General features: G+C 41.2%; 1 protein-coding gene across 1 annotated transcript in view; it reads right to left on the reverse strand.

Moving 5' to 3' along the window:
* Positions 1-15,595, reverse strand: part of LOC103241654 (serotransferrin) — a 73,506-nt gene that overhangs the window by 35,555 nt on the left and 22,356 nt on the right. The window contains 4 exon segments of the mRNA XM_073023601.1: positions 3,376-3,391; positions 7,114-7,303; positions 8,751-8,935; positions 13,399-13,463. Coding sequence (XP_072879702.1) covers positions 3,376-3,391; positions 7,114-7,303; positions 8,751-8,935; positions 13,399-13,463 — 456 coding nt within the window.

A 15,595-nucleotide genomic window follows, 5' to 3' on the forward strand; every position in this document is an offset into this window, starting at 1 on the left:
AAGGTTGGGTGGGGAGACCCGGCAGCCGGCCGGTCGGGTGGGGAAGAGCGTTTCGCCGCTGCTTCAGGAAATGGGCCCGGCGGGGCAGCCACGGCCAGGGCTCTGGGTTCTATAGGGCGGAGGGCCTGGAGGGCGCCGCAGAGCTGGTCGCGCTCCCTTCTCAAATTCTGCTCATCTTTTTATACTGATTTCAAAATATGGATTAGCCCTTTGTTCTTTCTTAAAAATCTTCACATTGTATTTGTTTTTGTCTTACAGGACTTCCGAATTTTGTATGATCTGAAATTAATATTTTCCTTAATTGCTACTAGGTTTGTGGAATGTTAGAAAATCTTCCCAAGTACTTACTATATAAGAAATACGTTAATATAATAATGTTTTTATGGTTTTAATTTTATATTTAAACCTTTAATACGTTTTGAAAGTTTTTACTTTAACCAGTGAGTTAGAGGTCCACGAGATTTTCTTCTGTGCCAAAATTTTCAGCCACTTTGCTTCTAAACACTTTAATGAGTAGCCTGTCTATCCCCGCAGAGTATAATGCCGGCTTTATCATGTACTAAATTCTCATTTGTATTTAATATCTGAACTTTTATTCTGCTTCATTATTTCCATGTGACTACCACCCTTTCCAGTCATCATTATACATTTCATTTTTAAAAATAAGCTTTGTTGAGTATATTTAAGGTATACAACATGTTATGAGATACATATGTAGTTAAAAATAAAAAAAGATCGGCTGGGTGCGGTCGCTCACGCCTGTAATCCCAGCACTTTGGGAGGCCGAGACGGGCGGATCACGAGGTCAGGAGATCGAGACCATCCTGGCTAACACGGTGAAACCCTGTCTCTACTAAAAATACAAAAATTAGCCGGGCAAGGTGGCGGGCGCCTGTAGTCCCAGCTACACGGGAGGCTGAGGCAGGAGAATGGAGTGAACCCGGGAGGCGGAGCTTGCTGTGAGTGGAGATCGCACCACTGCACTCCAGCCTGGGCGACAGAGAGACTCCGTCTCAAAAAAATAAATAAATAAATAAAATAAATAAAAAAAGATTACTACAGTGAAGCAAGGAATCCCAAATAAAGTAGAATTTATTACCTATACTGGGGTCCTTATGTTGTACATTAGATCTCTAGGCATGTTCATCATACATATCTGCTACTCGGTTTTGTTTTGTTTGAGGCGGGGTCTCCTGTCCCCAGGCTGGAGTGCAGTGGCACTATCAAATCACTGCTCACTGCAGCCTCGACCTCCCAGGCTCAATCCATCCTCCTGAGTAGCTGGGACTGCAGGCGGGCACCACCAGGCCTCGCTAATTGTGTGTGTGTGTGTGTGTGTGTGTGTGTGTGTGTGTGTGTGTGTGTTTTGTTGTTGCTGTTCGCAGAGATGGGGTTTTGTCATGTTGCCCAGGCTGGTCTCAAACTCCTGGGCTCAAGCAATCCGCCCACCTCTGCCTCCCAAAATCCTGGGATTACAGGACTGAGCTACTGCGCCTAGCCCTCCTGTCTGCTGCTTTGTATCCTCTGACCTACATCTCTCCACCCTCCACCTCAGGTTTTGTTATCCTTGTATACCTGTATTTGAATGTTTTCTTTAGATTCCCCATATGAGTGAAATCATGTAATACTTTTCTTTCTGTGTCTGCCTTATTTCACTTAATGTCCTCCAGTTTCATCCATGCTGTGGCAAATGGCAAGATATTCTTTTTGGGATGAATAATATTCCATGATATATATATATATATATATTATGGTTTTAATCTTATATTTAATATATTTTATTATTATTTGGTTCTCATGGATTTCCTAGGTGTATAATCACTTACAAATAAAAGTAATTTTGGTATTTCTTTAATCCTCATATATATGTGTATATATATATATGATGGAATATTATATATATATTATACATATATATATCAATTTCTTTCTCCATTCATTTTTCAACAAGCATTTAGGTTGTTTCCCTGTATTAGCTGCAATACTACAATGAACATAGGATCGCAGATATCTATACAAGGTGGTTATCTCATTTTCTTTGGGTATATCCCCTAAAGAGGGATTGTTGGGTCATATGTAGCTCTATTTTCAGTTTATTTAGAAAGCTCCATACTGTTTTCCACAATGGCTATACAGTCTCACCAACAATGCACAAAGGTTCTCTGTTCTCTTCACCCTTATCCACATTTATTATTACTATTTTTTGACTTTTTTTTAATAGTCATCCTGGTATTATCTAGTATCTCATAATGGTTTCAATTTTCATTTCCCTTATGATTAGTGATGTTGAATACCTTTTCATATCCATCTTGGCCATTTTTCTTCTTGGAGAAATGTCTTTTCAGATGTTTGCCTGTTTTTAAATGGGATCATTTGTTTTCCTGCTATTGAGTTGTATGAGTTCTTTATCAATTTTATGTATCTTATTAGATATATAGTTTGCAAATATTTTTTCCAATCCATAGGTTGCCATTTCATTTTGTTGCTTGTTTGCTATGCAGCAGCTTTTCAGCTTGGTGTAGTCCCATTTATTCATTTTTGCCTTTGTGGCCTGGGCTTTTGATATGATAGCCAAAAAATCATTGCTAAGGCCAAGGTTCAGGAGCTTATCATACATTTTAACAGCCGGAAGAGTTCATCCACTCTCATTATTTTTTTCTCAGAATTTTTCTTATCTGTCTCACTTTCATTTTTTAGTTGAGGATTAGTATCATTTTGTCGAGTTAAAAAATTGCATATTGACTAATTTAGGGAGAATTGACATCTTTACAATACTGAGTCTTCCTATCCAAGGCAATATGTCTTTTTTACATTATTTTTTACTTTGACAAGTGTGGTTTAAATGCAGCTTTTATTCATTTGCTGAATGATACATTTTATTTATTCTTGTTAATTATTATTGTCCTAACTCACTATTATTTGTATAAAAGAAAGTTATTTTTTATTTTAATATTTCCTTTCACTTTACTGAATTTTATTTTACACTTTTAACACTTTATTTATTATTAGTAGTAGTATTATTAGTATTATTTTGAGACAGAGTTTCGCTCTTGTTGCCCAGGCTGGAGTGCAATGGTGCAATCTTGGCTCACCACAACCTCCGCCTCGTGAGTTCAAGCGATTCTCCCGCCTCAGCCTCCCAAGTAGCTGGGATTACAGGCATGCACCACTACGCCTGACTAATTTTGTATTTTAAGTAGAGATGGGGTTTCTCCATGTTGTCAGGCTAGTCTGGAATTCCCGACCTCAGGTGATCTACCTGACTTGGCCTTCCAAAGTGCTGGGATTACAGGTGTGAGCCACTGCGCCCGGCCTATTATTATTATTTTTATTATTTTCGAGACAGAGTCTTGGTCTGTCACCAGGCTGGAGTACTCTGGTGCAACCTTGGCTCACTGCAACCTCCACCTCCCAGGATCAAGCAATTCTCATGCTTTGGCCTCCCGAGTAGTAGCTGGGACTACAGGTGTGCACCACCAAGCCAGGCTAATTTTTGTATTTTTAGAAGAGATGGGGTTTCGCCATGTTGACCAAGCTGGTCTTGAACTCCTGACCTCAGGTGATCTGCCCACCTCAGCCTCCCAAAATGCTGGGATTATAGGCATGAACCACTGCGCCTGGCCTTAATATTTTATTATTATTTGGTTCTCATGGATTTCCTAGGTATATAACCACTTACAAATAAAAGTAATTTTGGCATTTCTTTAAATATTATAACTTATTTTTCTCATATAATTGGATTGGCCACCTGTTCGAAAACACTGTAAAATAGATAGTAATCAAGTTTTTTCATGTTTAGTAGGAATGTTTCTGTTTCTTCATCATTAGGTATATATCAGTTTTTGTTTACATGTATATAAAATTATGGCCAAATAACATCTGTCTATCCTATTTTAGTAATTAATTTAATAATTAAGAATGGATGTTGTATGTTTTTGTTCTAGCCCAGTTGCCTAAGATTTCCAGGAATATACCCATAGTCGAATAAAATTAGGTTTATTGATCCATTGCAATGAGACAGACTGCATTCCAGAGGAACCATGGGTATCTCATCAAACAAAGGGAAAGGCAGAGTTATAGGATTTGGGGTAAGTTTAGGTGAACATTAAATAAGGCAGTGTTGATAGGCTCAGAGGAAAGCAGGGCTATGTGTAACTAGGTCCATATCAGGTCTGGACTGCAAAGTAGACCCAGAGTCCTATTTTCTTGAATACTAGACAGTTGAGAGAGGTGTGGAATGTTGTGTCCAGATACGTCTTACCTGCAGTTCTGCATTTGAGTATGAGTTGAGGCTGTGTTAGGAGTCAGGAAAAGAAAGGAGCCAACTGAAGTTATTTATAAAGCAAAATCAACAGAACTTGGAGACACTGGATATAGTATGAGGGAAAATGGCGAACTGAAATTTCACCCCTCTATTATGGCTTGTGTGATTAGGTAGATGACCATGTCTTCAGCTGATATGGAATATACTATAACAACAGTTGGTTTAGGGAAGCAAAAGAGAGAAGAACAGGATGATCATCTCAATTTTTGATTTGTTGGGTTTCTGACTGCTGCAAGACTCGAATACAGACCCACAGGTAGGTAGTAGGGTGTATAAGTGCAGGGATACTGCTGGAGGCTGGGGTCACAGCTGTAGATATAGATACCCAGGAGTCATGAGCATCACTGAAGGAGGGCCTGCAAAGTGAGAGGAGCACTGACTGGATCAAGAGAAAACCTCAGAAAGATTTCCCCAAGGTTTCCAGGCTAGTAGGATGAGCCCACAGTGAAGACTACAAATGATCAGAGAGAGGTAGGAATCAAAGCAGAGACCCGCCATGTCAGAGAAACTGAGGAAAAGAGTTCCAAGGAAGAGGGAGTGGTCAACTGTATCAACTGCAGGAAATGGGCTCAGGAATGGAAGACCTGAATTGGTTTAACAGTTGGCAGGTAGATGATAACTTTTGCCAGGGTACATTCAGGTAAGTTGGTGAAGCAGAAGACAAAATTCTATGTGTTCAGCCAATAATAAGAAGTGAGATAGAAGAGTAAGCCTCCACCTTACAGGAAGCTGGGCTGAGAAGGGCAGAGACAGGGCAGTAACTGCTGTGGCATCAGGCTCAGGGAATGCTTTTCAGCAAAAAAGCTGTCAGTGTTTCACTTTTTTCAACTAGTTAGAACCAGGACCTCAGCTATGCCTGGTGGAATTCTTTTAAAATACCAAAATAAAGGTAAGTCTTCTGTAGTCTTTCTGTACTCACTTGAGCACTTGATCTCTGTAACTCACTCTGCATCCTCCTTCCTGCCCCTTCCCTGGCAAGACACACACGCATATGCACGCGCGCGTGCACACACACACCAATATACATTTGATTATATTTTAATGATCACGCAGACCCTATTAGAAAAGATTTCCCCTTGAACTGTACCCAGGAGGTGTGTCCATGGCACACACAAAGCCATAAGGAAAGACCAGATGAATCTTGAGCTGAGAAGGAAGGGTTCAGTTGCATAGATATTTAGGCAGAACGCATAAAGAAATCCTTCTGTTGAAAATATTTAGGAAAGAATGGAGTTTTTGAAACATAAAATCAATAATAATTTTTATTTTTTGTTCAGCACACATGGCAACACAGAGCTGTGAAGACAGACGTGGTTAGCACAAACCACTCGGGCCACTGAAACCAGGGCAAACTCATGGATCATCTGCGCTCCCATCTCCACCTTGGTGGCAGCCCCACCTCTCAGATTTTAAGCTCTATGGAAAGTGCAGGCTTCCAGGAGTGCTGTGGAGCAGAGCAGAGAGGCAGGATTTTCAAAATCTTCCTATATTTATTTCTGAACTGTCGAGTGAAGGAACAATTTCAGCATAGTACAAAGGGCGCAGACTTGCTGCCTTCTCTTCTGTGAATTGGGCCGTTCTCCCAGTGCTCTTTTCTACTTGCCTGCACAGCTCCTGTGCCTATCCTGGGGAGTGCCCCACGCCAAAGCTGTAACATGATTTTCCTGCCCTACAGGGTTCCCCACCTTGTTTCCTATGGGTGAGGCTCACACATCTGAGTTTGTGAGGCCAGGAGTCGCCCAGGAAGACTGTCCTCCCTGACCTCTTTAAGCAGGTGAGGAACTGACATAGCAAAAAGCACCTGCAATGTGCCAGTTTCTGTGCTGTGGGCTAAGGATGGAGGAAACAACAGCAGAGTCAGACTGTCTCCTTTTGTGGAGGATATAGGTTAGGTAAATATCAACTTGATTCTCACAATAGCAAACGTAGACAAGCACATTGCTGCTTCCATCAGAATTACATGGGGGCAACTTTTAAAATATGGATGCCTGACCTAGCACAGACTTTCTAAATCAGTATCTCAAGGCTCTGAGAATCAGCATTTTAATAAGGATCAAGACTCCTTTATCTGCATACTCCTGTGGAAAGACTAACTGTGCTATACCACCAATGTGTTATTTCCCAACTTCCAAACTCTTTCAGGTGACTCAGTTACACCCAACATAGTTATACGGCAAAGGTGTGTTTTATTCTATTTCAGTTCTCAGAAACTGGTGTTCCAAGTGAGTAGTATGCATGGCAACTTTATGGTTACCAGAACCTATCATCGTTGAAGCTCTCTAGAGCAGCACTGTCTGAAAGAGCTTTCTGTGATGATGCAGACATTGTCTTTGCTGACCAATATGGAGCCACATGTGGCTGTTGAGCACTTGAAATGTGGCTGGGTGGGATTGAAGAAATACATCTTTTATTTAGTTTAATTTTAATTAACTTAAATTTAAATAGTCACATCTTGCTGGTGGCTACCATACCGGACAAGGCAACTCTGATCGAAAGTTTACTGCAGAGCAATGACATGTACACATAAACCTGGTCCTTTTCATTGAAATAAGATGGAATTCTCTATGCCCAGTAAGTTCACTACCTTAGAGCTCTGAGCCTGTGTCTCCTTACTATCTGCCCATACAGCCTAGCCTGTCATACATGCCGGGCTTAGATTGTTCACTCACTATTTCATTTTGTCCATGTTGTCCTATCCCGAGGGCCACAGTCTGCCTCTCCTGTACCCACCACCCCAGCACTCACCACCGTGTTTGGTTGCCACTTCCCCATGCTGTTCTCCTACTTACGTGAGGTGGAGCATTTTCTCAGGTTAGTGACAGCCTTGACATATTCTTCTCCTAAGTATTTTTCATATGTGTTTCTGTCATGAAGTTTGGCCAAACATAGTGTGTCATCTCTGAACAGAAGGTCCTTGGTTTTGGACTCGAACAAACAAAAGTTGCTCGAGCAGTCAGTTACACTACTTCCAAACATGCGCTGTCAAGTGAACAGAAAGTCCGTGAGTACCTGTGGTCTTTAGCAGCTGGGAACACATGGATGAGAAGAGTCTGAAAGCTCTGAACCAGCCCTGGGGAAAAATGGAAGCTACAGAGTACGCCTTGGGAATTTTCCACCTCCCTTATCTGCCATTTACCCACTTAGGGACCCATGCCCCATGCTTTCATGATGCCCCCAAAATCATCTATAGGGTCCCTGGTCCCACCTTCCTCTGAGAAGTCCCTCCCACCCACCACCCATGCTTGCCTAATCTGACCTCTCTTCCCCACTTCATTGCCGTGCACTGGGGGCTGCTTGTAGGAAATGAAAGGACAGTAACATGTCCCTTCAGACGTTATTGTCAAAGAAGATGTTAAATGTGAACCCTCCCAGAGGACTGGCAGAGGTAGTTGTTAAAAGTTCATGTTTGACTGCATTTTGAATCCTTTCTTGGGCAAGCCACTCAACTTCTCCAGATCTCCAAAAGTTGTAAGTGAAATGATGACTGCAAAATGTTTAACCTTCCATATAGCATCTAGGAAATGTATGTTAAATGCTCATTATTGTCATGTACCTTAAAAGGACTTCTAAATATACACTATCTTATTTAAAAAAAAAAAAAAAAAAAACGTAACAGTGAATCAACAGCAGGCAGCTATGCCCAAAAGGAAGGTGATGTTTGTGTGTGGAGGGGCCTTTAGGATTAGAATACTCAGGCAGCCCCTCTCTTCAACAAGGCTGGCCCTGAGTGGCTGTTCCCCCAGAGGACAGGCTCTCTGAGGGCAGGGGTCCTGTGTTTTTCAGACTGTTGAGAACAGTGCTCAATCTGCCTAGGCAAGAGGAACAGAAATCTATTCTTCATGACTCGTATCAATAAACGCTGGGAAATAGGAGCTGTCTTCTTCATTTTCGGGAAGGACGGGAGTAGGGAAATGAGAGTACCGCTGAACAAGGCTGGGGGAGCAGAAAGGCAGATTCCTGGTCCCAAGGGCACATGGATCAGATAGGGACTAATCACCAGTGACCAGGAGCTAGAAGCAGAGCTGGGCCTGAGAGGTCTAGTTCCATAATTACACAGTAACATGTTTTGAGCACGTCCTATAGGAAATGGCATTTTCCTATGCCGTTTGGGTGCATGTCTTCACTTAATACTCATGTTAACTAAGAAGTAGGTAAAAGTATTATTATTACAATTTTATATATGAAGAAGCTGAGGCATAGAGAGGTTATGTAATATACCCAAGATGGCACAGCTAGGAAGCTGTGGAGCTGAGATTTGAACCCTGATACTCTTATCCACAATGCATGGCATGAAATGCACAATGCATGAAATTCTAGTTTTCAAAAAGAAAGTGCTGGAGTCATGGCTGCACTTTGTTGTAAACTCCCCCCAGATAGCCTATAGCCATCTAGGAAGAAAAGGTGGGAGGCCCTGGCTGGTCCATACCTGCTGGTCAAGTAACAGCGTTTGGACACAATCTGCCTTATCTTTCCGTGCAACCACAGCATGATTCGGGGCTCTGGCCAGGTGGCAGTTTGCAGACTGCTTCACAGATTTCCTGGAACCATCAAGGCACAGCAACTCATAGTCTTTTTCTTTCAGATTCTTAGCCCATGCATCAGGGTTGTTTCCTAGGGAGAGAAAGAAGATGGTTCAGCTGACGGCTTTGGTCAAGGTGCCCCACTGGGGAGATGGGACTGACTCAGTGGTGTGTACAGAACCTGGGCCTTCTGGCCAGAAGTGCCCACACTGGGGTTACAGTTATGTGGACAGGAAGAGACACCCATGTGGTCTACAAGGGGATACCAGAATCACAGTGACCAGCAATGGTTATTGACCATCCCTTTCCAACCTTCCCTACCCAGCCAGGTGAGAATGAACTACATTCTGCAGATGCTGTTCAAAAAGATCTTCAGTTCCACTCAATTCCAATTCCATCTGTACCTCTTGCTCCAGCAGAGGAAGAATGTGACGCCCTAAGCCAGGTTGATCAATTTATGTGCTGTAACACATGGCATCTCCAAACAAAAGAACTTTTCCGCAGAGGACACCTTTGGAATCTGCACCAGAATTTTAAATCTGACTCCCTTGTTCTAGTTCTAAATGAGAATGTGCACACGCCTGTGTGATACAGGTCTGTATCCCATCTCAGCCCCTTTGCCTCTTCTTTACTGTGTTGTCTCTGAAAAAAAAATCTCACCCATTCTTAGGGTTTCAGCTCCTTCCTCCTGAGGCACTTCGCAAATATGTTTTGCTAATTTTTATTTCTCTCCCATAATTCAGGATTGCAACCTTTTTAAAAGTGAATTTTTCATTTAATTTTCTTTCTTTAACCGAATAACTAATACGTGAGATCACACTCATAAATTTTTGAATATCACTCTATATTAACGAAAAGTCTCCTTTCCTATACTCTCCAAGTCTCACTCAGTTTTATAGTGCTAGTCCTTAATATCACATTTGTGAGTTTCCATCCGCAACTCATTATATGTATTGTTTTACATGTGTATATGGATGTCACATATTTCTAATTTTGTTTAGTGTTATATCTTGACAAATGTAAAACTCTGTAGCTTTTTTTCAACTATTTACATACCTTATAGATTCTTCTTGTCAGTACATATAAATCAAGCTCATTCTTCTTAACTACTGTATTATATTTCATAGTGTGGCTATAATAGTATCTTTAAACCATTCCTCTTTTAATAGGCATTTGAGGTGTTTACAATTTTTTGCCACTACAGTAGTGTTAAAATGAGTGTTACTGGCATATAATTGTGCTTACGTAGAAGTGGAATAGTTAGTTCAAAGGGTATATGCATTTTTATTTTATTTTATGTTATTTTATTTATCTATGATAGTATGTTCTCAGCCCTCTCCAAAGCACAATCTTTTTGGAGGGGAAAATAACACACATACCAAAACCAAAAATTCAGGCAGGGATAATAATATTTTATATTTTGTGAAACACTCTAGATGCTGTGTTAAATGAATTAAGAAGCTGGCTGGAGGAGGCAAGATTTCAGTTGTCTCTTATAGCATGTGTGGATGAGAGGAGGAGAAAGGAATGCCTCTCTGTGGGAGGAAAGGAGAGTGCAGGCTAGACTGGGGGCAAGTGTGTACCTGGTGTTTCTAATGGAGAGAGGAGATCTGCCTCTGGAACCATCTCAGGCAGTAGAGTATGTGAGGCACTCAGGCAAGAGGAAAAGTGGGTTTGTGAAGACTTATGAATGGAAATTGACGTTAATGAATGAGCCAGAACCTGAAGGTAGAAAATTAAGAAAAATCAGATGGGAGGTGATTCAATCTGGCTAGGAGGGCATCTAGAAGGGCATGTTAAACATGTGCTTTTTCCATAAAAATAATACACGTTTATTGATGGAAATTTGTAAAATGCCACGTAAGTACTGGGAAGAAATTTTGAAGCATTTGTAATTTCATAGTCTACGCCTTCAAAATTGATACATTTCTAACATTCTTTTTCCTACACGCACCTATAATATGCACACACACACACACACACACACACACAAATTGAGATAAAAGAGCCCATGTGGGCTGGGCGCAGTGGCTCACGCCTGTAATCCCACCACTTTGAGAGGCCGATGTGGGCGGATCATGAGGTCAAGAGATTGAGACCATCCTGGCCAACAAGGTGAAACCCCATCTCTACTAAAAGTACAAAAATTAGCTGGTCATGGTGGTGCACGCCTGTAGTCCCAGCTATTTGGGAGGCTGAGGCAGGAGAATCACATGAATCTGGGAGGCGGAAGTTGCAGTGAGCTGAGATCGCACCACTGTACTCCAGCCTGGTGATAAAGTGAGACTCCATCAAAAAAAAAAAAAAAAAGCCCATGTGTTTTTGTGTCTTCCTTCTTGTATATACCATAGCACTTAAGACAGACTTTGGAGGAGGGAGAGAGGGGGCAAGAGTTGAAAAACTACCTATTGGGTGCTATGCTCACTACCTGGGTGACAGGTTCAGTCATACCGCAAACCTCAGCATCATGCAGTACACCATGTAACAAACCTGCATATGTACCCTCAATCTAAAATATAAGCTGAAAAAGCAATAAATTAATAACAGAAGAAGGTAAGAAGGTGCAAAATATAAGTATGATGAATAAGACATGATGTGACCTATATTTACTAATATTTATCAGGAATGTGATAGTAAATCAGGGGTATTAGACCAGTAGTTCCCAAGCTTACAATACATCAGAATTACTCTGACTCTTAAAAATCATGTTGTCTACCTTAAATGCACACAATAAAATTTAGTTTAAAAAAAGACACACTTTGAAGAAATAAGATACTGACTGACAGACTTAATCTAGGCCTGATGGGCAGGGAGTATAGCAGGATTCTCTATAGGGATAGAGGCTGGGAGAAGAAGAGGGAACATTGACAGAAAGATGAGGACAGTTGAGTTGTATATGAACTGTATATATACAACTACAATATATGAGGACATCCATATACATGCGTAAAAAAGTACAATTGCAATGCCAATGTACTGTACATAAAAGTGACACCTTAGGAAATAGACTGGAATGGAATTGAGATTGGAGGCCAGGCCTCCTATCTTAATTCTATTCAGGAGATAAGAATGTTTGAGTCATTGCAAAGAGTAGAGAGTCAAAGCTTAGAGAAGGGAGCTCTACTCAGAAGTGTACCAAAAGAAATCAAGGGTGGCAAAGAGCCAAGCTTAGGGTAACACTCCCTTAAAGGAAAAAGCAACAATATGAGGGAAGAAAGGAAATAGTCAACCCAATATTTCTTCAAACAAATTCTTAGCAACTACTGTGTACTATGTGCTACACTAGGTGCTGGGAATATAAGAGGAAGAAAAAGAGCTCGAAGAGTTTCTGTAGCCAAAGTGTATTGCAGAGTGTGGTGAATTCAATAATAATGGCAACATGAACAGAGGTGTCTTCTTGTAGGATGGGGTATGCTACCTGGGAAGGCTTCCTGGAGGGACTGGTGCCAAGCTGGTTCATTCTGAATGAGTTGCCCAGGAAAGGTGAGGAGTTGGGGGAATGAACATGAAAGAAGGCAGGGAAGTATTCACAACCTGAATTCCAGTGGGCTCTGCTAGCACTTAGTGATACTGAGGGGTCAGGTGTGGAGCGCTTATTCTGGCCAATATTTGTTTTGCTTTGTTTTGTTTGTTTTTAATGTCATGGCTGTCCAACTTTCACCCACAAGTTAACACCTGTTGATGATTCTTGCTTGAATCAGTTATCAATATATTGATTGCCAAGTGATAGTTTTCTAACTCTGTCATTCCTTCCACATTCACTAGTTTTCCCTTCTTCATTTGTTTAATCAGTATTGTCTCATGCATTCTTATTTCTTTCAATGAGCTATTATCCCTTACTGCTATCATTATTTATTTTAATGCTCAAAATTCTCGGACTTAGCAACAGGAGATCCTGCCAATTGGCTCTTGTATGCTTTGAGTGTCCCATCACTGTTTGAGCACTTCAGTGTGTTGTTCTAGGCTCAGCATGTATTTTTCCTGCCCCAGCCCTGAAGTCAGCTATTTTTCCAAGGAGTTCTGGTTCCTTTTAGCAAATAAGCGTACTTACAAGCCAGTATCTTGGTGCTTACTCCTGCTGGTGTGCCATTGCCTCTAGGCCTTCTCAATGGACACACCCAGAAATACAGAAAATAGCTATAAAAGGCATTACTGGGATAACTGACAACATTTAAATGTGAACTGTAGATGTGACGAGTATTATATCCACATAATGTAAAATATCCTGATCTTGGTAATCATACTGTGGGTATGCAAGAGATTGTCTTCTTCTTAGGAAATGGGCACTGAAGTATTTAGGGGAAAGGAGCACAAGGCTTGCAGCTGTGGGAGTGAGTGTTGGGGAGGATTTAGGGCCATTGGGGGCCCCATGATCCTGATCATTCTGTGCACCCAGGTGAACATGTCACTCTTCACCAAGCAGACAGATTGAGAATCAGAGCTTTGAAGTCTGGCAGTGTACATAGTACTTCCACAAAGGCATCCCTGAATACAAGTGAATACCAGTGACTAGGATCTAGTGATCCAGGGAGACAGAGGAGCAGGTGCACGTACCCTCAGTGTTCTGTAGGACAGTCTGGTCTTTCACAAAGGCCACATCTCCCTTCTCAACCAGACACCTGCAGAGGTCCAGAGAGTGGGAGAGAAAAAGGAGGCGGTCAGAGTGACTCATCTGTCATTCAAGGGGCTACCTTATAGATTCAGGACAGCCATCTGAAAACAGCAATTATAACTTCCATTCTAACAGTAAGCAATGTAAGGAATAAAGAGAACAAAAACAAAACACTTTGAATTGATTGTACTTATACAATCTCAGTTCCACATACTAAATCTTAATTTTTTGTACAGTTTCTCTGAGAGATGACATCATTTCCCTGACATCAACAGGGATAGTAGGGAATTGATTTTCAGTGAGGTGATGCCTCCCCCAGCATATGAATGAAAAACTCAGTTCCTTCAGGTTCTTGTACAAGGCAAATGTCTAGGCAACATTTTTGAGAGACTGAAACTCCATCACAAATTGTAATTTGTGCTGTCCTTCATTCCTTTGAAAAAGAATTTTAACATTTATGGAGCATTTGCTATGTTGTGGGGTTTTTTGTTTTTGTTTTTGAAAGATGCAGAAAATATGGCAAAACCTGGCATAAAGGCACCTGACTCTACTAACTCCCAGACCATATATCTCTGGGTGTGGTATTGGGGGCTGTTAACACAGCTCTGAGCTACAAATCCCCAAGAAGTTTCAGAAAAGAAATAATAACAAAATAAACTCTGGTTAGTAGAGTTCTAATTTTAATTTTGACTGTCTTCCAGTCCTTTGAAAAGGCATACCACACAGATGATGAACTAGTGTGTACTTCAAAGTCTACACAAGGCCCTCCTCGATGAGCTGGGTGGGTTGGACCTTTGGACAATGGACCCAACCCTGCTCTCCATGTACTTTAATCCCCTTGCTTTGAGGAAAAGAACCTGCCTCTTCCTGCATCAGTTCAAGAGTTTTGGGGGTAGCTAGCTGAGAAGACAGGGTACCTATTGTGCCACTTATTGATTTAATTTTATTTTCTATGGAGTTTGGAGCCTTTTTATCAGTCTGGTATGTTTTACTTCATAGCTAAGTTTTATAAGACATGTTTAGAAAAAGAAGCCTTTATACGCGTCTATTTTAAGCATGTTTATACATACATGTTATTTGGGCCTTTCTCATGACCTATAATTCTCAAACATATGTTACCACCAGAAAAAGACAAGGTATCAAAATGCAAAGGGGAACTCTATTTTAAGTCCCCCAAACTCTTCAATCTTTGTGAAAACAACACACTCTACTTTGTGAAATTAGAAACTTGGGGAATGTGAATTGTACTTAATGTAACTTACAAAGTGGCTCTAACTGGAAAATAGGAATGACCTTTGTTTTTTACATCACTACTGGGAAGCTCAGTTATAATACCATCATCATTGTGCAGTTTATGGATTCATGAACCACCAGATAACAGAAGGCCTAAAGCGGAATGGGTAGTTTAAAAGTAATAAGGCAGGGCCAGACGTGGCCCACGCCTGTGAGTGCCAGCACTTTGGGAGGCCAAGACGGGAGGATTGCTTGAGCTCATGAGTTTAAGACAAGCCTAGGCAACATGGCAAAACCCTGTCTCTACAAAAAAAAAAAAAAAAAAAAAAAAAAAAAAAAAAAAAATTAGCTGGGTGTGGTGGTGCATGCCTATAATCCCAGCTACTAGGGAGACTGAGGTGGGAGGATCGCTTGAGCTCAGCAGGTTGAGGCTGCAGTGAACCATGAGTGTGCTACTACTACACTCCAGCCTGGGCAACAGAGAGAGAACCTGTCTCCAAAAAAAAAAAAAGAAAAAAAAATAGCAAGGTACACAGGCGTCTCTATGAAAATGAATGATAGGCACTCCATAAAGTACAACTGTAGTTAGAAATCTAGGAATCACGTACTATTCTGTATTTCCAGATGAGTATTGTTCTAGATTATCCAGAGGAGCATGGAAAAACTCTCCTCAGTGTTTATTCAGCTACAGTGGGGTATCATTGCCAAGGCACTAGTGACACTTGGGGCTGGATAATTCTTTGTTGTACCGTGCTATCCTGTGCATTGTTGGACGTTTAGTGGCTTCTATGTGTTAGATGCTAGTAGCACTTCCTCCCCCACCCCAACATTGTCACAATAAAAAAAAAAATTCTGCAAACATTGCCAAATGTCCCTTGGGGGTCAAATCATTACCAGTTGAAAACC

Source organism: Chlorocebus sabaeus, chromosome 15 (assembly GCF_047675955.1).
Source record: "Chlorocebus sabaeus isolate Y175 chromosome 15, mChlSab1.0.hap1, whole genome shotgun sequence".
Lineage (NCBI taxonomy): Eukaryota > Metazoa > Chordata > Mammalia > Primates > Cercopithecidae > Chlorocebus > Chlorocebus sabaeus.